At 44.0% G+C, this 23447-nt stretch overlaps 1 protein-coding gene across 1 annotated transcript; it reads left to right on the top strand.

Annotated features, from left to right (window-relative positions):
- The first annotated feature begins 10690 nt into the window (after positions 1 to 10690).
- NPY2R (neuropeptide Y receptor Y2) lies at positions 10691 to 11847 on the top strand. Its single transcript, XM_009986324.2, is given in 2 exon segments — positions 10691 to 11024; positions 11027 to 11847. Coding segments are annotated over 2 exon segments (1155 nt in total).
- The last annotated feature ends 11600 nt before the right edge of the window (positions 11848 to 23447 follow it).

Genomic DNA, 23447 nt, shown 5'->3' with positions numbered 1-23447 from the left:
GGAAAGAGAGTCTGTCTCAGGAACTTTTCTGGAAGAGCTATTTGGCTAGTTTACCCCTGGAGACAAGCCTCCCCAGACTGTGTGCACAACAAGGAGAATATTGCACAGAGATTCTGTAAGGACAGATTTGATACAATCTGCAAAGCATTAGAACCCAAATCCTGTATAATTTGTGTACCTGAAATTAATGGACGCTGGGTGTATAAACATCTGTGAAGGTTTGGGGCACAACTACTCATATACTGGATTGCAGTCCAGATACTGATGGTGAGAAAATTTACTCACACATCACCATGATACCAGGAGCGACAGGTGGAATTCATTTCACTGAAGTTTAGGTACCCACAGTGTACAAAGAACCAGCTGCTGAGGTGCCCGCTATAGTCAGAGAAGGTCTTGTAAACAGTTGAGGGCATTTAGGGTGCAATTCATCTGGCCAAACATACGTATCTGTTTCAGGAGGGGACAGATAAAATTTTAAAGCACACCGGTTAGAGAAGTAGCTCTCTCCTAACCACAAAGGAAGTCTAGGACAACTAGCTCAGATGGAAACACCTCTGCCATAGGCAGCCATGCACAGCCTCTTGAGATGCTTTTACATTTCTACGGGGGATCGTATATCTCTTACCATTCCCCAGGATGCTGAGGTGATCGTTCTGCAGCTCGCGGGGCAAGGAGGTGACACTGAAGAGCAGCTGAACCTTCCCAGCTCCAACCTGCAAAAGCAGCACTGCAGGAAGAGCTTCTTGCCCAAGGAAGGCAGTGCCAGTCGTACGTGCTGGGCAAAGGGATTAGATCTTCAGGGAACGGTTGCAGAATTTCACTGGAGCTCCTAGCATGAAGGAGGCTTTCAGCTGATCCGAAAAAGCAGGAGCTGACACGTTCCTTTGTGCCAGAGCCAGGCAGTATGGATAAGCTGTGTGCACAGATGGTGCTCTGGCTGCCGATCTCGTAGCTGTGTGCAATCACGAAAGAGTTAGCCTTCCAAACATGCCAAACCCCTACCCACTTTTTTCCCAAGCCTCTTCCCATTCCCTCTCCTCCATCCTAAAATACCCCTAGCAATTAAAATGCCGTCAATCTCTGCAAAATGTGGGTGTGAATCACGGGCAATTAACAAAGGAGAATGAAAAGTTCAGTTAGAAAACTGCCAGTTCAATTCTGAGTGGGAGGCAGACTCTTTATAAAAAGTACCAGAGCACTTTTTCAACCTTGTGAAGCTAGGTTGACAAGCTTAACTTGTTCCCAAGCAGTGCCATCAGTCAAAAACGAGACAGTAAAGTTTCACTATACTAGTAGATGTGGCACCTGTAATGGAAAGCATCCTGTCGGTGTATCAGCAAGGAAGCAGACAGGGCAGCTGAAACTTTTCAGCGTTTCTGGATGTTAGCATATGAGTCATATGATTACAGCTCGAGAAGAGTGCTGTACAGGTTTGCTGCATTTAGCTTAGAACAGATGTCCTTCAGAAGTTCCAAAACGGTAACAGAGGGCACAAAAGAAACAGTAAGTACTTCATTTCTAAAATTACTTGAAGTGATAATAGGTAGGGAAAGTGTGCCTTTTTCACTTCTTCAGCAATCAAAGTAATTTCTTAAGGACAAAAAATGCTTACAAATGAAATCCATTAATTTAATGCCATGTATTGTTACCAAATGGCATTATTCCATAAAACGCCACATTGAGGTACAGAATGACTCTGGATGAAGTCAGTGAGTGGTTTAGCACAGCTTGCAAATTCTGTGTAAATGTGAAAAAATTAACTGAAATAATGTGCTGAAAATGTATGAGAATTAATTCACTTTCAACAACATGTGGGAAGGATACTCAGTTGGCTCTTAGCAATGGTGTCACTGACTCGTGAACTGTAAGTGAAAAAAAATATTTATCTCAGATGACACAGTTTCATAAATTACTGGAAACCGGTTTTAATTGCATTTTATATTTATGCTCCCAATGAACATGATGTGTTTTGCATGGCATTACCTATCAGACAACATTATCAGAAGGGTGGTCTTAATTCATGGATGCCATTATTCAACAAAATAATTTAATTTGTGATAAATTACTTGATCCATATTGATTCTTCCAAGCATCTCTTCAGGATCTAGATGCCAACGATATCAACAATCATCTGCATCTTAATGTAGGCTGGCTGAGCAAGGGTCAAAAGATGATACATTTCCTTGGGCTTAAGAGCAACCTGAGAAAGTTTCTTTCTCATGAAAATAGTATCAAATTGTAACAAAAAATAAGGAAAAAAAAAGCAGCTCAATAAAACATATTTCCAAGTAATGCATAGTCAGCTGCATGCTTTATGCACTCTCTACAAGAAGAGAATGTATGTAAACTTCATGATGAATTTTCTACATTCTAAGAAATGTAGCTTGGAGAGGGGTGAACACACACAAGATAAATATTTCCATCTTTCCAGCTTAGTGCAGTTTGTCCGAAAGACAATTCACTCAACACTTCTATATATTTCATCAGCAAGTTGAAAACTGAGCCTGAAGACCATCTGATTAAGTTTTATGAACACACATAACTTCAAAATGGTTACAAGAAGAATTTTCAGGCAAAGCAAAGGGTGAGTGGCATTGCTGCTTGTGACAACCAAGGATTTCCAGAATTAGAAATTTCTGACGTACAAGCAAGCAGACAGCAAGAACATATAGTTGACTCACTTTTGGAAACCATTTAGAGATACATTGCTTTCCCAGCTACCGGAAACTGAGGACTGAAGAGCGTAAGATATTCAAGCTCTAAACTATATGTGAGAATCTGTTTTCTGTGATGAATGCTTTAAAAATCGAGTATGCTCGCCTCAGGAACATCTAAAATCTTTTTTAGAAGTAGCAACAACTGGTTGTATACCAAACTTTCAATATCTTAATGAAATGCCACGTTCTACATTACATTTTGGAGTTCACAGAAATCTCTGTGTTTAAAAACGAATGGAATTAAGGAAAAATAGGATTTTATGAGTTTGAAGAAAAAACTGTCTAAAATGTGATCAACAAAAATACAGTGAAATAGTTTATCCCTTGTATTTTTAAATCAAAGTAAATGTTTGGTCAGCCTCTTTGAATTTCAGATGACAGAAAGCAGATCTTAATAAAGGCTGAGTAGTTCTGGTCAAGGTCTACTAATAAAAGACCATAGAAAACCCTGCGAAGAAATTACAATTTCTATATTCTCTGCAGAGAAAGGATAGCATGTTGATAAAGAGAATGAATGAGGCAGCAAATAGATACTGAGAAATAAAGAAATATCAAGAATGTAGTTATTGCATAAGCATTGCCGACTTGGGACACTGAATGAAGCAGTGGACCTTAAAGAAAATAACGTGACTAGCTCCTTAAAGACTTGTCATGGTTATGCAAACACAAACAGCTGCGTTGGTGTTAAATGGGCAACTTTAAACCTGTTGTTTCTTGGACGAGCTACTTGACTTTACAGTTTTAACTTTCTTTGAATGACATGAGCGTGCAGCAATGTGCTAGATGCTTCGAGAGGACCATGTTTGAAACACGGCACTCAGCTCTGCACCCTTGTCTTATGCGGAAACGGTGCCGAACTCCATCACAGTCTGTGAGCAAACAGGCAATTGAATTGAGCCTTTGTTGGTATTAGTCTCTGAACCAGAGGCACTAAACTGATTGTTTAACCAGCACCGGCTGTGAAGTACTGCTGTTAGCAACTTGAAGTTGGTACTCACATGTATCTGCATTCCCCACTGGTGTGTATTTATCCTCTTGTTTACGCATACAGCTCTTTCTTATTACTGCATTTGAAAAAAAGAGATGGGTAGAATTGAACCTGTGAGACTGAATCTAAACCAAAAGGGAATGAGAACAAACGACGTTTATAAATCCATTCCAAAATGTTCACAGATCTATATAACTAGAAGCTTCATTCTTTAGCTACTTCAACACTTTTGTTCTGGCCTTTTAAGCAAGAAAAATCTTTGTCCTGTATAATTTTATACTACAGGATCTCAGTGTTGGCACCATATAAAAAATTCAGGACAGGAGTTCTCTCTCAAGACCATGTTTTCAAGTGTTATCATTTTTCTTTCCATTTTATTTTTAAAGGACTGTCCATGTTACGTAGAATGCTCCCTTCTCTAAAACCTGACTCACTCCAGGAAAATCTGCATGTTTAAGAACTGGAAGAGTTTGGCTCAAGCAAGCGGCATGTACCATGCACTGCTTTTAAAGGTCAGTGCTCATGGGGCAGTGGTTTCTTTTAAATTCACTCCTCACAGTAAATGAAATAAGAACACTGGAGACAAGGGATGGGAGAGCTGCTGCCTCCTCTGCCTTGCTCATATTCATCAAGCCTTATTTGCCGCTCTGGCAAATCTGATGTAGGACAATTTATGGACAAAGACCGGCAACCCTTTCCTGGTTCTATAACTGAAGCAAAAGTCATTATTGCTTCAAGCCTGGGTACTGCATGCAGACCTTTCTTTTGCTCCTGAAAACTGGCAAACTTCTGAAGAGCTGGCAGAAATGCTTATTATTCCTTCTGAAAAACCTTACATTGGACACAATTTGACAAGACAATTTTCTAACAGCAAAGAGACTTAAACAGATACTGCCGGAGGTAAGCTATGTATATCAGATTTCTTACACCCTGTCATACCTCCGTAAGTGTGATTTACAGCAGAAACAACATATGTCCAACAGATTTTTTTTTTCAAGCTGTTAAGCTAGCCTATCTGTATTTCACCCTTAATACATATACATATTCACAGCAAAAGCTCATTTATAGGCTTGCCTTATATAGGAAGCCGGGATTTAAAGTTCACGTAGCTCATTTATTTAGTGCAAGCCAACTCACATAGTCTAACTTACAGTCTATATCAAGACATAGCAAGAGTGTAGCCAGCCGGTTGAGCAGTGAGTATTCCCCTCTATCTACCAGTGTTAGAGCACATCTAGAGTAGTGGGTCCAGTTTGAGACTCCCAGTGCTAGAAAGACATTGACAGACTGGAATGAGTACAACAATGAGCCACCAAGATGACCAGGGCTGAATAAGATAACATTCAACATGAGGCTGAGGGAACTGAGTTTGTTCAGCCTTAAAGAAGCCGAAGCTAAAGGGAAATCTAACTACTGTCTGCAACTACCATCAGGAGCACAGGGCTAGGACAAGTGGTACTTGGTATAAGCTGAATTGTGAACAATTATCAAATCCTGGGATGGGCTGCCCGGTGACGGCATCTCTTACTTTGGATGTACTCAAAACTCTCCTGGAGACATAACCTGGGGTAACCTGCTACATCTAGACTTGCTTTGAGCATAAGGTTGGATGAGAAGACCTCTGCAAGTTCCATCCAACCTACATGGTTCTGTGATTCAAAGACTCATGGCTTGTCATGGTTTATGAGATGGAAATTTAAGTGCACACAAAGAAAAGTATCATAGTTGCTTTGAAGGCAGTCACCTACCAGCACATTTCATATTGAACAGCCCATTTGTTACTTCACTCCTTCTGCCTTTGATGTTAGTGTTCTTGTGGGCTTTTGGTTCAAGGTGGTGTTTACGGGGTCCTCGAATTCCACTCTTTTATGAGCAATAAAAACTGCTCTTGTTTATTGGAAATGCGTTTCCATCAGCATTTCAGTTGTGCCGGAACACGGAATCACCTTGTAACAGGAAATTACACCTTCTCTCCCTTGCATGGGAAGACAACCCTTGCAGGCTTAACAGCTTCTAGGAACTCACACATCTTGACTTTCTCCAAGAGTTTGAAAATGAAAGTAAGGGACAGCCTTTCCTTAGCTATGAGCTCCTCAACTGGACAGACTGTAAAGTTGTAGCATTTCACTACACTCTCCAAGACATCAGGAGCAGCAAAAATATGTTAAGCTAGAAAGAGTGTGCAGAATAAAGCACAATAGCAACACCCCTGAGAAGAGTGAAACACCACTGTTGATTATTTGTAAGAGAAGGAAAGGGAAGAACTGTAGGCTGCTACAGCTGTATATTAGACAAGTGCTCTAATTGCTAAAACTCACGGCATGCATTTATGTCTGCTGGTAGACCAAAAAATAAACCCTACAATTGACTTGGGAAATGAAATAAACAGGGGTAAGAGAATTGAAACTCACGGCTCTTTATTTAGTCATCAAAGAAATCTATTTTGCGACAAGCTAGGAGCATTCTATTAACAGTCTCAGAAGTGCTGAAGGACTAAGAGCAAGGCCCTTCATGAAGAGATAGCCTGCATTAGTAAAGATCTAAAAGGGTTCTCAAGACATGTTTTGAATTCCAAAAACAACCATAGATCGCTGAAGTTACTCCTTGATACTGTATTTACATTCTCTGCTCTAGATAAGAGCTTAATATTGTGCTCTAACCAAAGCAAGGAGCATTACCTTTAACAAAGGAAGAGCTCTTGTTGAGAGTTTCCTTCGGAAGACAAGGATACCAGAGGAAGGAAGATAAGGTTGCTGATCCTTTAAACTACCTGCAATATTAATGCAAATTTACCTAAGAGACAGCTAGTAAAGAGGCATTCCTGTTTGAATAGCAGCTTCTGTAAGGTTTGGGATGAGAATTGTCCAAGTGTCAGGGCTGTAGCCACAGAATAAGCAAAGTCTCCCAGTTCCTGTTCTTGGGAGTGACACCTGGGGCAGAAGCACTCCAACTATGCACTGAGAAGACACTGCCTTGACCCTCATAAATTATTCCTAGCAGAGAGGCATCTGGCACACAGCAAATACTAAGCAGATCCTATTGGTAGCCTTAATGGAGTTAGACCCTACCAGAAGGGCAGCAATGCCGGCTGGAGCTGGTCCTCAGTTAAGCGGGCTGACGAGAGAGCTTTTTGAATGGTTCCTGAGTACAGAACTAAATAAATAGAGCAGCTGCTGTCTTTACCTTCGCAGCCTTGCAAATAAACATGCAGCCTTTTATTTTGCTCTTGACAGAATACGTAAATGTTTTATCCATCCTTACACCTGCCCCGGCAATATCCACGTCTTACGAGGAATTGCAGATCTGCGCAGCCCGGGGGTGCTCGTAACGAAGGATTTCAGCAGCAGTTTGGAGCGAACGCGTCCCCTTTACGCTGCTCCAGAAGGCAGCCTGGGCACTGGCAAAACTAGGAAACAGGCTCGGCGGGAGGCGCGTACCTCAGCTCGGACCTGCCACAACCGCCCCCGGTCCTCCAAACTCCCTTTTTTCACGCCGGTGGCGCTACAGCTGTTGCCTCTAGAAGAGAGACGCAGCGCCCCGAGCCCCTTCCCCGCGCCCGGAGCCCACCGGGCGGAGCCGCGTCCCGCCCGCCCGGAGCTGCGGCTGCGGCGCCGGCCCCGCCACCCCGCCCGAGCCCTTCCCCGGGCGGCGGGGCCAGGCCGCCCCGTCCCGCCCCGTCCCGCCCCCCCCGGCATGCGGGGGCTGCCGCCACCGCCGGCGCCTCCAAACTTTCGACGGACCGCGCCGTGCTGCTGCCCCATCGCCCGGGAGGAGACAGCCGCCACGGTAAGTGTGCGAGGGCAGGGCGGCGGCGGGCCGTGCTGTGCCGAACCATACCGTGCCGAGCCGTGCGGAACCATGCCGTGCCGAGCCATACCGTGCCGAGCCGTGCGGAACCATGCCGTGCCGAGCCATACCGTGCCGAGCCATGCGGAACCATGCCGTGCCGAGCCGAGTCGTGCCGAGCCGTGCCGTGCCACGCGCGAGCAGCCGCTCCTCTGCGGGGCGAGGAGGCTCGGCTCCGCTCCGCTCCCTGCCCTGCCCTGGGAGCCCGGCTCCCGTGGCAGTGGCCGGCGGTGGCCACGCTCGCGCCCCCGGGGCGGGAGGGAGGGGAAAATGGGAAGGGGGGAACCCAGGAGCGCGGCCGGCGTGGGGTACCGGCGGGCTCCCCGCCGCGCCCGGGCACGGCGCCGGGGGAGCGGTAGGGCACGGCGGCAGCCCAGAGGCGCGCCTGCCTCCCGCTTCGCGTCGAGCAACCCCAGACCCGTCCCCAGCGCAGGCACTGCGGTCCTGCTGGAAGTGCTGCTTGCAAATGTGATCACGTATTTCGCCCTTTTTTGCTTACTTGCTCTCAGAACCGATGTAAATCCTCGATGGGCCTTCCGCTGCCGAAAGTTAGATGCGATTTGATGCCCGCACGTGGGGATCTGCCTGCTTGGGAAAAAAAAAAAAAAAAAAAAAAAAAGGAAAAAAACCCCTCAGTGCTGGTGCAGTATGTAAAGTGTGCAAATAACTGCCATCGGCTGGAGAATTTATGCCGAAAAAGAGCAGAAAGGGTCCTGTCAAACTCTACTTGAGGTTTGCCACCTAAATTTCCCTGTACTCTCAAAGCAGCTGATTCTTTGCCCACTTAATTGTCCCACCAACAGTGTCAAACTTGTCTGATTTATTTCATTACTTACTTACACACGAGCTCATCTCTGCTTGAAACCCTGGTCATCCTTTCTCCCTCCCTCAGCTTTGTCTTATTAATAAGACCAAAACATCTTTCACCAGCCTAAACAGGGCAGTAACAAATAAAATAAAGTGGCAGAACCGAAGAAGGCTTTGCTAAAAAAAGCCCAGAGGTTGGAAGAAGGAATCGCTAGAAGTCAGGGACCAAAGAAACAGGTGAAAATATTTTCGGGGAAGAAAGGGGTGGTATTAATTTTTTGGCTGACCTACATCCTCCTCCCTGGATTCATGGCAAAGAAGGGAAAACCTGTGAAATTTGCCTTCCTTCTCACCCTTGTGCTACAGTGTGAAAATACGTCCTGCTCCTATTTTGCACTGAAAAAATTACGAGATTTTGGAGCACCTGACAGTCCTGGGACGTCACCAAATCTCTAATAATATATGCAAGTGTAATTCTTGAATATAGGTTGAAGGAAAAAGCTCAGCAGAGTTCTGAACTTCTGCGTAACCTTGGCTGTGCAAATTATTGTGGATATCGGGTGGACTAAAGCTGTATTGATGAGGAATCCCTTCCTGCCACCCATGCTTAGGCTAGTAGGTGATAACTGATTACACTACAAAAAACTGCAGAGAAAGCTCGTACGAACAGCTGGCACGTCGCAGCTACGTATCTCACAGTGTTTCACATCACAGGCTTACGCTGTGAATTGTACAGCAAATGTAGACTAAACAATACAGCGTAATTCTCACCAGTTTAGCTGGGGGAAAAATACCTTTCAGTTCATGCAGTCGATCTGTTGCTTTTGCAAAAAGAGCTTTCGCTGAGAAAGTCTTTGGGATATTGTGGGATGCAAGTTAACACAAAGGGCTGTCACCTGCTGGTGGACAACGCTCGATTCTTATTTAGGAAATCACACCTGAGGATGTCACTGATAGATGTTGATGGGGACAGAGGTAGGGATGAAAACCTACAATGAAGTGGGTGTGTTTTTTTTTTTAAATAAAAATAATTTTAAAAAACGCCATCAAAACCAAAGACATTAATAGCTAGACTCTCTCTTTAAGCTATGTGTAACACCTGATGGCAAAAAAAGTGACATTTCTTCTCTACTCTCGCTTTCCTTAGGGAATGTATGAATGGGGAATTAGAGTTAGTAACCCAGGTTTGGCTTTCCCCTTAGTGACAAACAGGGGTGTTTTCTTGGTGAGCCTCCGGGCACTGGCAATTTCTTAAGTTAGTATTTTCCCAGGCGAAGCCAAGGAGTCCCCAGGTGCACGGTGCTCACTTAAGATGCCACCCGTGGTCTGGGCAGCCTGCACGAGGACATGCACCTTTTACATAGGATTGAAGTCCAAGTCAGCAATTGACTGTAAAACACCCATATATCCATCCGTGCCTACTGAGTTCTTAGGGCAGCATAGAATTTGGCTCAGCCTGTGTAGGGAAGGCAACGAAATGTGATTGTGATGCCAGTGGTGAAATTCTTGCTGACATCAGCAGGGGAATGGTTTGCTCTTCTCTACGACTGCAGTCAGAAATGAATCCCTGATTGGCAGCCTCCAAGAAGCTGTGTTTCCTCAAGCATTATACAGAAGGGAAATATGTATTACTGAGTTTTAATTGTTTCTTGAGTTAATTTCAGCATGAATGGGTTACACAGTCATTTCACAGAAATGCTATTATTTCAGTTCTGTTATAGAGTGGTATTTTTGCTTGCCTTGTGGCATAAACTTTCCTAAAGAAAGTTTCTTTAAAAAAGACCTCAGTAATTAGTTCTCTGGTATTAAGGAGGGGCATAAACCTGTAAGAATTTAGTAACTAATTAAAGGAAACACTTTCCACTAAGGAAAAGCTGGAAGATCATTATGCTAATAATGGTCTGGATGGTGCTGTTCCATGTAGAATTCCCATAGGTATTAATGGAAGTTTTGTGCTAAATCAGCAGTAGTTTTAGGTGGTGGATTGTAAAAAGGGATATGCTGCCCAGCAGGATCTTAATCCTTCTGCATTTACTTAGCCAAACTTTGTCTTTGAAATGCTTTTGAAATCTGTCCCAATTTTCAGCAGGAGTCACGCCTGAATAATATTACGGGATCGGGCTTCAAATGTAAGGGCAACAGAATTTAAATATATTAAGACAGATCTTCTCTTAATCCTGAGATGTAGAACGTGGGTTAGAGGAGGAAAGAGCTGTAGCTTTAGCTCGTTACTTCTTGTCTTAGCCACCATAGACTGGTTTCTCGACGTGTTCTTGTACTGTTTGGTTTCCAGGGACAGATCTGTCGCTTAGACCGGGCTGCTGCAAGAATGGGGCCCTTGGAAGCAGCAGGCGAAGGAAACCAGACGGATGAAACGAACATGGAGCTGTTCACCAAGCTGTACTTGCCGAGATATACCACGCCGCTCAATGAATTGGCTCTGGACCCTAAACCAGAACTAAAGGACAGCACAATGCTGGTTGAAGTGCAGATAATCCTCATCTTTGCCTACTGCTCCATCATCCTGCTGGGCGTGATTGGGAACTCCCTTGTCATCCACGTCATCATCAAGTTCAAAAGCATGCGCACAGTGACTAACTTCTTCATTGCCAACCTGGCTGTGGCCGACCTGCTGGTGAATACGCTGTGTCTGCCCTTCACTTTGGTTACACGCTGTTGGGCGAATGGAAGCTGGGCCCGGTTTTGTGCCACCTGGTGCCTTATGCCCAGGCTCTTGCTGTGCACGTATCTACTGTTACTTTAACCGTGATCGCTTTGGATCGTCATCGCTGCATTGTCTACCACCTGGAAAGCAAAATCTCTAAGCGGATCAGCTTCCTGATTATAGGAGTTGCCTGGGCAGTCAGTGCCCTGCTAGCAAGTCCTCTAGCCATTTTCCGTGAGTACTCTTTAATTGAGATAATTCCTGACTTCAAGATTGTGGTCTGCTCTGAGAAGTGGCCAGGGGAGGGGCAGCTTAACTATGGCACCATCTACAGTGTCTCCATGCTCCTGATCCAGTACGTGCTGCCTCTGGCAGTCATCTCCTATGCCTACGCCCGTATTTGGACCAAGCTCAAGAACCACGTTAGCCCTGGGGCAGGGAACGACCACTACCACCACCGGCGGCGGAAAACCACCAAGATGCTGGTGTGTGTGGTCGTGGTGTTCGCTGTCAGCTGGCTGCCGTTTCACACCTTCCAGCTAGTGAGCGACATTGACAGTCAGGTGTTAGACCTGAAAGAGTACAAACTGATCTACACAGTGTTTCACGTCATCGCCATGTGCTCAACGTTTGCTAACCCCCTTCTCTATGGCTGGATGAATAACAACTACAGGACGGCCTTCCTCACGGCCTTCCAGTGTGAACAGCGGCTGGACTCCATCCACCCTGAGGTATCAGCAGCTTTCAAAGCCAGGAAGAAACTAGAAGCAAAGAGGATTCAATTCCCTGGAGACTCTTTCACACAACCTACCAATGTCTAACATGTCTGACTTTAAAGAAGACATGAATATGTTGTGGACAAAGGGATAAATCCATTTTGACACATGCAATTTTAATGCATAGTTCTATTCATAAATGGTGAAAGAAAAGTAGCAGGAAAGTCAAGGCAAGTGGTATGATTTGAGGGGAGTTGATAGGCATCAAGGGTATGTAACTATACGACTCCAAGGAAACAAAAGGGAGAGGCTTGTTTGTGGCTGTCTCTAACGGGGTAAGAGATGCTCCCGTCCTTCCCGTCTCTTTTTGAAAGCCTAAACAACAAAGGCAGAGTTTGCTGGTTTGCTATAGGAAGGCAAATGTCTGATTTGTAGCGCAGGAATATTGATGAGGGAGCAAGTGATTTTATGTTGCATATGTAGATCAAGGAGAGCAGAAGGAGAACGAAGCCTGTCTGGGGGGAATGGGCTGTGCTGGTTAAAGTGCAAACTTTTCAGACCCCTTCGCTCCCACAGGTACCTTTTGCGAGATAAGGGAATTAAGAAGAGGAGTATGTTAGTCCTTGTTACCTGTACTTACTACTTCAAACTAGAGCATTTGAAACAGATTAGGGAAGAAAAGGAAAGAGAAAAGAACCCAAAAATCAAACAATGTGAAGAAAGGTCAAGTTTCTACCTAAAATGAATGTGGATTTTAGCCCATCAAGTGGGGTGAAAAGTCCTTCCTTAAGAATCAGCTGTGGTTATGCTGGTGAGAAAATCACAAGCCTGTGACCTGATCAGTCATTCCCTGCAGATCCCTGCCTTTCATTCTGCACCGGGAACAGCTCACAAACGCAGTGCTTTAAAGTGGCGTTTGAGGGCAGGGGATGCAGGCTTAGGTCTTCTGTGAGCACTTCATAAACTGCCAGTATTTTAATTTTCGGGACCTGCTTAAATGTCTAACATGTTATTAACTCCACAGGCTTTGAATTGTTGCTGCTTTCTCCCTGGATAATAAAACAGCAGATGATTTTGATCCTCTGGAAAGGCTGCTAGATGGTAATGTGCTTTTCCTTATTGTGGTTTTATGTCACACACTCATCTCGTCTTGGAGCTTTTTCCATCTTTAGCCTTTGTAAAAATTAAGAACATCTGAATGACTATAGCCTAAGAACAGTATGCTAGGTTTATGTGATAACTTATCAGTTATTCTGCATGCTGTAGTTAATAGTTAAATTCCTTTTTTGCTCAGGTATAAAATTTTAATCTGTTTACTGTGTTGTACACAGCAATGTTCAACTCTTTTGTGTGTTTAGCCTCTTTGAACTCATTAAAGAGACGAAGGAAAATTTCAATCCATGTTTATTACAAGCTGCCCTGTTGCTTATCTAGCATAAAAATAAGCGTGATACTTTCACTTGGAGTCTCTTTCCACAGCTACATTTCAGCTGCCTCATTTTTTTCTCTCCATTTTTCATTGTTCCTAAATTCATTGTGGTCTCTCTTACAAATTAAAACCCAACAAAACTCCAGTACTGAGTGTTAGCAATGTAACAAATGGTGTCAGATCTTTATCAACTGGAGAAATTCATCTTTTTGTATGCAGTATTTGGCACCATCCTTTAAATATCCATGAAATCACTTGCACTTGGATTTTCAAGAACAGAGAAGGGAGGTCTGGAGAATTAGCTAGTGTTTACTCAAGCAGGGAAAAGTATCCATCATTCTTAAACAGTTTTACAAAAATAGATTCATTCTCAACTATGTTGAGAACATGACATTGTCCACAAGTTATTTTTGTCTGAGTAATAATAATATCCAAATTGTAAGCTCAAAACTGTTATGGGTGAGGAAGGATTACAGAAGTGTGCAATTACTATGGGCATCAATCATATGTATCAGTTACAGTTGGCTCTGAACCCTTCATGAAAAGTATTATTGCCACAAATAGCCTCCTTTATTTAAAAGAAAATGGTTTAAAAGTTCTGTTTCCACTCTTTTAAGCCTGTTAGGGTGTGGTATATAGACAGTTTTGAAGTAACCATGACAGTGTGTGCTAAAGCTGCAATTGCTGGGCTAATTCTCCATAATTTTCAGTCTGCTTTATGTCATCCTATATAAAGTGATTAATTACAAATTATCACAGAGTCATAGAATGGTTTGGGTTAGAAGGGACCTTAAGGATCATCTAGTTCTCACCCTCCTGCTATGGGCAGAGACACTTTCCTCTAGATCAAGTTGCTTAAAGCCTCATCCAACCTGGCCTTGAACACTTCCAGGGATGGGGCAGCCACAACTTCTCTAGGCAACCTGTTCCACTGCCTTACTACCCTCAGAGTAAGAATTTCTTCCTTATATCTAATCCAAATCTCCCCCTCTTTCAATTTGAAGCCATTGCCCCTTGTCCTGTCACTACATGCCCTTGCATAAAGTCCCTCTCCAGCTTTCTTGTAGGCCCTGTTAGGTACTAGAAGGCTGCTTGAAGGTCTCCCCTCTTGTGTTGGGGTCCCCAGAGCTGAATGCAGGATTCCAAGTGGGGTCTCACTCTGAGAGCAGAGTAGAGGGGCAGAATCCCGTCCCCTTGACCTGCTAGTCACGCTTCTTTGGCTGGACCCCAGGATACGGTTGGTTTTTTGGGCTGCAAGCGCACATTGCCAGCTCATGTTGAGTTTCTCCTCAACCAGCGCTCCCAAGTCCTTCTCCTCGGGCTGCTCTCAATCCGTTCTCTACCCAGCCTGTATTTGTGTTTGGGATTACCCTGACCCACGTGCAGAACCTTGCACTTGGCCTTGTTGAACTTCATGAGGCTCGTACAGGCCCACCTCTCAAGCCTGTCAAAGTCCCTCTGGATGGCATCCCTTCTCTCCAGTGTGTCAGCCACCACCAAAGCTTAGTGTCGTCAGCAAACTTGCTGAGGGTGCACTCGATCTTACTCTCCATGTCACCAACAAAGATGTTAAATAGCACTGGCTCAAATACTGACCCCTGAGGAATATCACTCATCACTGGTCTCCACTTGGACTTTGAACCATTGACCACAACTCTTTGAGTGCGACCATCCAGCCAATTCCTTATCCACCGAGTGATCCATCCATCAAATCCATGTCTCTCCAATTTAGAGACAAGGATGTCGTGTGGGACAGTATCAAATGCTTTGCATAAGTCCAGGTAGACAATGTCAGTTGTTCTTCCCTTATCCACCAATCCTGTCACCTCATCATAGAAGGCCACCAAATTTGTCAGGCAGGATTTGCCCTTAATGAAGCCATGTTGGCTGTCACCAATCACCCCCTTATTTTCCATGTGCCTTAGCATAGTCACCAGGAGGATCTGCTCCATGATCTTGCCAAGCACAGAGGTGAGACTGACTGGCCTGTAGTTCCCTGAGTCTTCCTTTTTTCGCTTTTTGAAAATGGAGGCTATGTTTCCCCTTTTCCAGTCGATGGGAACTTCACCAGACTGCCAGGACTTCTCAAATATGATGGATAGTGGCTTAGCAACTTCATCTGCCAGTTCCCTCAGGACCCGCGGGTGCATCTTATTGGGTCTCATGGACTTTTGCATCTTCAGGTTCCTTAGATGGTCTTGAACCAGACCTTCTCCTACCGTGGGTGGTTCTTTATTCTCTCAGTCCCTGCTTTTGCCTTCTGTGACTTGAGCAGTGTGACTAGAGCACACGCCAGTGAAGACTGAGGCAAAAAGTCGTTGAGTACCTCAACCTTCTCCATATCCTGGGTAACCAGGTCTCCCATTTCCTTCCAGAGAGGGTTCACATTTTCCCTAGTCCTCCTTTATCACTGACATACCTATAGAAGCTTTTCTTATTGCCCTTGATGTCTCTGGCCAGATTTAACTCTATCAGGGCTTTACCTTTCCTAACCTGATCTCTGATTGCTCGGACAATTTCTCTGTGTTCCTCTCGGGCTAACTGTTCTTGCTTCCACCCTCTATAGGCTTCCTTTTTGTGTTTGAGTTTGTTCCCGAGCTCCTTGTTCATCCATGCAGGTCTCCTGGTGGTTTGCCTGACTTTCTCTTTGTTGGGATGCACTGCTCCTGAGCTTGGAGGAGGGGGTCCTTGACTGTTAACCAGCTTTCTTGGGCCCCTCTTCCCTCCAGGGCTTCATCCCATTGTACTCTACCGAAGAGATCACTGAAGAGGCCAAAGTCTGCTCTCCTGAAACCCAGAGTAGTGAGCTTGCTTTGCTCCCTCCTCGCCACCCTAAGGATCTTGAACTCCACCATTTCATGGTCACTGCAGCCAAGGCTGCCCTTGAGCTTTACATTCCCCACCAGCCCCTCCTTGTTGGTGAGAACAAGGTCTAGCATAGCACCTCTCCTCGTTGGTTCCTTAATCACCTGGAGAAGAAAGTTATCATCAATGCATTCCAGGAACCTCCTGGATTGCCTATGCCCTGCTGTGTTGTCCCTCCAACAGATATAAGGGTGGTTGAAATCCCCTATCAAGACTAGGGCTCGTGAACATGAGACTGCTCCTATCTGTCTGTAGAGGGTCTCATCTGCTTGGTATTCCTGGTTAGGTGGCTTGCAGCAGACCCCCACTGTAATGTCCCCTGTCCCTGCCCTCCCTTTAATCCTGACCCATAAACTCTCAGTTGGCTCCCCCTCCATCCCAGGCAGAGCTCCATGCGCTCCAGCTGATGTTTGACATAGAGGGCGACACCTCCTTCTCATCTCCCCTGCCTGTCCTTCCTAAAAAGCCTGTATCCTTCTGTTCTGACATTCCAGTCATTGGATTCATCCCACTATGTCTCCGTGATGTCAATGAGATCATAGCCCTGCAGGTGTGCGCGCACCTCTAACGCCTCTTGTTTATTCCCCATGCTGCGTGCCTTTGCATAGAGGCATTTAAATTGGGCTCCTGATGAATCTGTTTTACTGGCTGGAGTGGCTGGAATTCCTTTCTACTGCTCTCCAGGTGCTCTCAGCTTGTCATGGGCAAGCCTGATGTTATCCCCCTCACCCTTTAAGTCTAGTTTAATTATTTTTCAGTCTATTTCATGGTACCTTTATTTTACTGCTTCCTGAGCTTTCTCTGTAGCCATTGTGTTGAGCCAAAGTTGGTGCACTAATTTATGGCATTGCTTTCCTCTCTGCTGTGTGGAGTTGGTGCCTGCGTCAGTGCCTGCTTTAGGGCCACAAACATCTGCACAGTGTCCCTTCACATTGTGTGGATTTTCCCAAGGACTCCTGAAGATGGAACGTGGAAGAATCAGCACACACAGCCTGCCACATAGCTTAGCCACCCCTTGGGACTTGGCTCCTGCACGAACACAGCTATGTACTTTAGTACCCCTTCGTGTTGTAGGAAAATTAGGCATTTTCTCCCCAAGGCAATGAGGGTGGCAACATCCCTCGATTGCCCCAAATCCCAACTGTCAGAAGGATGTGGAAAGCCAGGGTTCATCCCCATTTTCTCCTAAGGGAAAGTGAACTCTTATAAGTAGACTCCAACCACTGAACTGAGGAGTCTGCAGGGTCTGCTTTGCCTGAAATAGGAACCGGAATCTGAGTCTCCTCATTCACCTGTTAGTGCTTTAATTAGCTTGTTTAAAAGCACTATATTCTTTTCCCATTGAAAAGGTACAAGTTTTATACAAAGCCAAGAGTACCAGGAGCAACCCTCATTGAAGAATTTGTGAGTAGGTGGTGGGGCACCTAAAATGAAATGTCTTGTCTGATTCAGAGCAAGAATTTGAACCAACACACCTCAGTTTTCAGGAGAGTGATGTAGGCAGCACACTTCAGCCTCTCCTGAGGTAGTAATACATGTTCTTAGACCAGTTCTACTGTACATAAAATAACTAAACTTTGAATATTATGATTTTATGTGCAGGTGGTTATGACCTTTGCATGGCACTCAGGTTCCGGGTCAAGGATATCAAAACGGATATAGACAGAATTTAAGTTAGCCCCCTCCTGTTCTTCATGAGTGTTTCTGCTGCTCTGCAATACAGGCAGGAGGAAAGCAAGGAGAGTAGCACCGTGCTAATCTGGGAGGATCTTAATTGGGGCTCTTATTTGGGATTGGCTTGTGAAAGGGAAACCTATCCACCACATGGATCTCATCAGATGTAATTTAGGACCTCAGCTGCTCAGCATTAAGTCAGTCCTAGACCTCGCTGGAAGAACACATTTTGGTGCCTTTCCAAATTTTACAGACAGAAATGTGTCTCCAGGCTTGGGCAGAAGTGGAGTACTGAACAGTACGTTATTAGGTATGTAGAGCTGCAGCAATGCTTTCTCCCAGCACTGACTGAGCACAAGCTACTTCTGGATAAGCATTAAAAGTTGTGTTGCCTCTTCAGGGCTACAGCCATTGGACTGCAAGTGGGGACGAGGATATCATCCTGAGTAAGTTTGCCAGGGTCTTATGGGAGGCCAGTGAAGGTGGGGTTTGGGTATGTGAGGACAGTGCTGAACCATCTCACCTAGCCCTATGAGTAATATGTCTTCACTGAGAATTGTGATCTCCACGTAGAGCAGCAGACTATGACTAAGCAGAAAGTATATCATTGTGAACCTGAGAAAATTTCTGCTCAAAGCAGATTTGAGCAATTATAAGTTGCAATTAGAAGCAAACAGTATAAGCAATTAAAACAAGGGAACTAAGCATGGACAACAAATGGGTTTAGTATATGTATCTATTTATATATAAATTGCATGGCAGAGCTGTGCAAAAGCTGTTCGGTAGAGTTAAGTTTGTTGGAAATAATTGTTTGTTTCCCTACAGTTGGTATAACCATTTCTTGTATAAAATGTGTAATGGACATACATGCATTGCCAAATATTAATAACTTGAGTTAGATAACACTAAGAGTAATACTGAATGGAAAATACTATCTGCGTTTATCTGTCAGACCACAAAAGAACCACTGAATTCACAGATTAGTACAATCCATTTCCTTGCTTCATAGTTTCTAAACTCCCTCAGGGATTTTTCTTGTATTAAATCAGATACTAACCTAAAGGATGAATTTTGTCTTTGGATCCCGAGTAATTACTTGCTACTGTCATTACAATGCCACAATAAGGGAGCTACATTGTGCCAAATTACAGGTTCTTTGCCATAAGGAGCTAGGAGATGCATGTAAAACCATGCAAGGTTAATGTTGCTGAAAAGCCATGTGTTAATGCTGACAGTATAAATGCTTTTTTATGCAATCAATAGTGATTTTTGTATCTGATCTTAATTTTTTAAAATATACTAAATTGGATGTTTTTAAAAGAAAATTAATACAAGGGTAATGAGGAAAATCTGATGCTGCTAAACTGGAGAAGTAAGAAAGTCAGAGGATAAGCACCTCCTTCTAGGAGCAAGAAAAGGAGCAAGAACAAAGCTAGTGAGATGTAATTGATTTATAGACTTTCCTTCTTGCCTTAGTCTGAGTGGTGAGAGAAACGTGTTAAAAAGAAACCAGGACAAATGAAGACACAGAACAATTGTATGCACCAAGGATACTGTGCCCAGGGAAACTGAGGAACTTTGAGGAGAAATTCCCATGATCATTTGAGCCTTAAAATCACATCATATTCTCAAGCAAGTAAACCTGTGTCTGCTACATTATTTCATCTAAATGCAATATAGGTAAACAGCTCCCTACTGATAATGTTTCAGAAGCAATGGATGTGTTATTAATTCTAGCCAGTACATGGGAGAATAATGTATATGTACTCCTCATAAGCTCATTCAGATAGGTTAATGAAAAAATTGGTGATTGAGTTAGAATCTTTCCCCCCTCAGACTCACTGAGCTCTCTGGAAAGACAAAGCTTCAAGCTATAAACTTGAAGACTGTGGAATTACATATCTGATGATGGAGGCACAATTTAGCTTGAAAAAAATTATTTTAATTTTTCTTTTTGCTGATACTGCTTGAGAGAAACAGGCTGTGGTTTGCCTCTCGGACCTGGCTGAATTGCACAGCTGCAGTTTCTATGAACCGACTTTTATTTGTATACTTCACACTGTCATAATTACTAACCCTGCTATACAGGATATTTTCAACAGTAGAGTCTGTGCTTACACATCATAAAATCATAGAATCATAGAATGGTTAGGGTTGGAAGGGACCTCAAAGATCATCTAGTTCCAACCCCCCTGCCATGGGCCAAACTCTTCCTGTCCCTTCAAGGTTGCACAGTAAAATAGAGATCTAGGGCAATCCTTCTATTGACCGTCATCCTTCAAAATGAGAACTGTTCGTACTCAGTTGGATTTCAAAGTTTGTTGGCAACACTGTGACTTTTTAATTTATTTAAGGTAACCAAGCTGGGTAACAGCTAGCCTTGCTCTCATTGCACGCTGGCTCGGTACAAGCCCATGCTAGCAGCTCATGGCCACAGGCACCCAGCCACTCCTCACCAAACCCAACCTGAAGATAGGAGCTGAGGTAGGAGACACCCTTCCCCATGGATGTGAGATTGCTCCCAGCACCTGGGCTTGGGGAGGTGTGAATCAGTTTTTCAGCGCTTCGAACCTCTGTTTGCGCTGCTGTGAGGACAATGTGCATTGTGTTCGGTGGTGTTTCGTCCCAGTTATGCTCTGGTGCGGATGGCTCCACAGAGTCCAAGCGTACAAGTGCCTCATGTCTGCTGAGCACAAAGGCAGCTGACAGTAAGCATCCACAGACACCCATGTACTGAGCACACGGAAACTGCGTACCAGCGCAGGGAGAGCCAAGATAGCTGTAGGTCAGTTAGGCTGGGCTGGGGACGCAGTAGCCGTAGCAGAGCTGCCCTCAGGCTGGCTCATCCTACGTGCCTTGGTTCTAGATTAAGGCTGGCTCTGGTACCTCCAGCTGTCTCTAGCACTGGCATGGCCGAGGCACCAAAGGTTGATGGCCACTTCATACTAATACGTGAAGTGAGTGCTGGTGGACTCCACCACTCAGCAGGGCGTTTCTGCCCAGAGCCTCTGACAGCCATCCTGTTCATACCAGGACTGAACTGGCAGGGAGATCCGTGGGGAAGAATATTTTACACCTAAGAGGTGATAACGTTCTTACACTGACAAAAAACACTGGCTGACAGGTGGTTATGCCAAAATATAAATACTTTAAGACAGAGCTGGATGCAGCTGTGGTGGGATGGGAGCTGTGCAGCAGCACAGCCTCTCCTCTGTCACAGTGGCATGAAACAGATGCTGCTCCAGGCGCTGCTGGTCAAAGGGGGCAGAACGAACTTTCTTCCCAGGAAAGCTGCCTCGATCGAAAATGAGGTTTGCCATGGTCTTATTTCTCTTATGGGGTAGGAACTCTTGTCAGGAACAGGTGATTCAATCTGCTTTTCACAGTCACTGAGAACCTTGCCAGATTTCTCTAAACCCTCTGGTTGCATCTGTTTGTTAGGAGATCAGTTCCTTACTTTTGCATAAAAGTCCCATGATACAAAACCAAAAAATCTAAAATAACAAAATTTTACGCTTTGCAACCCAATCATCTTTGTCTCAAACAGAAGAGCTAATGATTTCCTTGCACTCAATGAAGGTTCATCTGAAACTGTGAAGGACCAGGAAAAAATGGAGGAGCATTTTCTGAGCATGGACATCTACCTCTGCTTGTGCATAACCATGCAGGAGGTTCTTGTGTTTTCATGCATCCTTGAGGTTTTAAAAACAATATAACTGCTGGCTGATTATTTTGAAATTAGGACCATAAAAATAGGAGCTGTAAAATTAAGTTTTGTGAATACCACACTTTGAGAAAACTACATCATCACTTACAAGAGCAAGCACAACAAACAATAATAAGATTTCATACCTAGGGATTATAAAGATGCTTTATAATGAAAGATGAAGACTACAGATTTTTTTTAATTAAACATGACTTTGGCTTTATCAATTTACTTAGAACTTTTTTTTCAGACAAACTCAGCAAAACGCATACTTCACTAGGTCTACTTATAAAACTCGGTAGTCTTTTCTTGTAAGAAATGCTACTAGCCTTACTAAATGTGCTATTTGTGCGAGAGAAATGGTTTTGATCAAAATTTCATTTTAATTATTGGAATAATACTGTGAAAAACAATGAAGATACCCTAAGAAATCATACATCAATACTGATTTTAACTGTGTGGACTGTATTTCACTGCAACACTTCTCTGTTTTTTTCTTCCAAAGGTATTGAGACCCTTAGCAAAAGAGAAGGAAGGTTGCTATCTCTGTACCAGAGAGGAAAACCAGGGCACAGACAAGTAAAAGGATTGCTGAGTGTCATGTGGTCCGTGCTCACTGCCTGTGCAGTGCACTGTGTGTGGGCGCAGCCTGCTATTGCCAGATGGCTGGAGCTGAAGGCTTCCATGCTATCTGTAGAAACAGGCTGGAGTCCTTCCTATTACAATTAATTTGCTAAATAAAACAAGAATAGAAAGTGAAGCTGAGCAGTACCGCTGCTGATAGTCTGCACCATTGAATTAGCATGCTTCTTGGCACTGTGTTGGACTCTGCCAACTAGCGCTCTCCCGGACAGATCTTATGCATATGTGCAACAGACTGTTCCCATTAGACAGTATACATTGTCTGACCACAGGGCTAGAAGAACAGTGCACTGTCTAGTTTTATTGAGCTATAGCCTCTGTGCCTGAATTTCCCTGTGTGGAGAAGGAGATTCTCCATCCTTCTACAAAGGGTGCATCAATGTGTAGGCAGCAAGGATTTTCCTGAGTACTGTACTCAAACCCCAACCTAACTTCGTAGTATAGTTGTGGTTGCTGTGAACGATACCAGAGTTAACACAAGGATGCTGTAGCTCTCTGAAAGCAAAAATATGAAAACTCAGAATATTGCTGTCCTGTTGTCTATATGGCCAGCCTGATTTCATTATTGTCGTTATTGTTTATTTGCTTTGCACAGCTATTGTAACAGGTATGAATTGTGCATATAAGTATGTGTGTATGCATACGATCTCTGTCTATATATTTATATCTATATCTGTATCTGTATAAAACAAAATGAGGTTTCAATATCAAAGGGCTTAAAGCCCAAGTACTGTGTAAGCTTAGAGATTATAGATAATGGTTATTTGCATGGCTACTTGGAGTAGAGGGACAACAGCAACACAAAAAAATTATGGAGCTTGTACCAGTCAGTATGATATGCAGGGATCAAGGAACCCCAGCTGGGTAACACTAATTTTTGCTTCTGTAGGTGACTGGTTGAAACTTTAGTGATAGGAATGCATAGTTATGGTCTCCAGTGTTGAGATCCTAAATGAGTCATCTTAAGCCAGAGGAATAACTGCAAGGGCAAGCAGAACTAGAAATGAAGAAAAGGTTAGATGATAACAAAGGCAGTCTCACTGTGTCTGGCAAGTTTGCTTCCTTCAAAGTTGAAATCCGTGGTAGCTCAGTTAACTGGAATTGAAGGCAGAGAAAAGAAAGAGAACTCATTACATTCAGGATCCTTGCTCTTATTTGCTTGCTTTCTTCTAATGGGGAAGCAAAAGGGCTGTTCTCCAACTCTGTGTATAATTGATTACCAGGACATAAATTGAAATGAAAAATAATGCCCTCCATAATTGCTATTCAAAAGCTAAGCTTGAAATACACCTAAAAGGATGCTTGCAGGTTATCAATCCCATTCATCATCCTTTCCATTTTAGTACTTGTGCCTATGCTATGAATGCAGATTTTAAACGTCAGAAGCAG

This window comes from Tauraco erythrolophus, chromosome 5 (genome assembly GCF_009769465.1).
Source record: "Tauraco erythrolophus isolate bTauEry1 chromosome 5, bTauEry1.pri, whole genome shotgun sequence".
Taxonomy (NCBI): domain Eukaryota; kingdom Metazoa; phylum Chordata; class Aves; order Musophagiformes; family Musophagidae; genus Tauraco; species Tauraco erythrolophus.
Note: the sequence above shows the minus strand (reverse complement) of the source record. Positions and strands in the feature narration are given on the sequence as shown.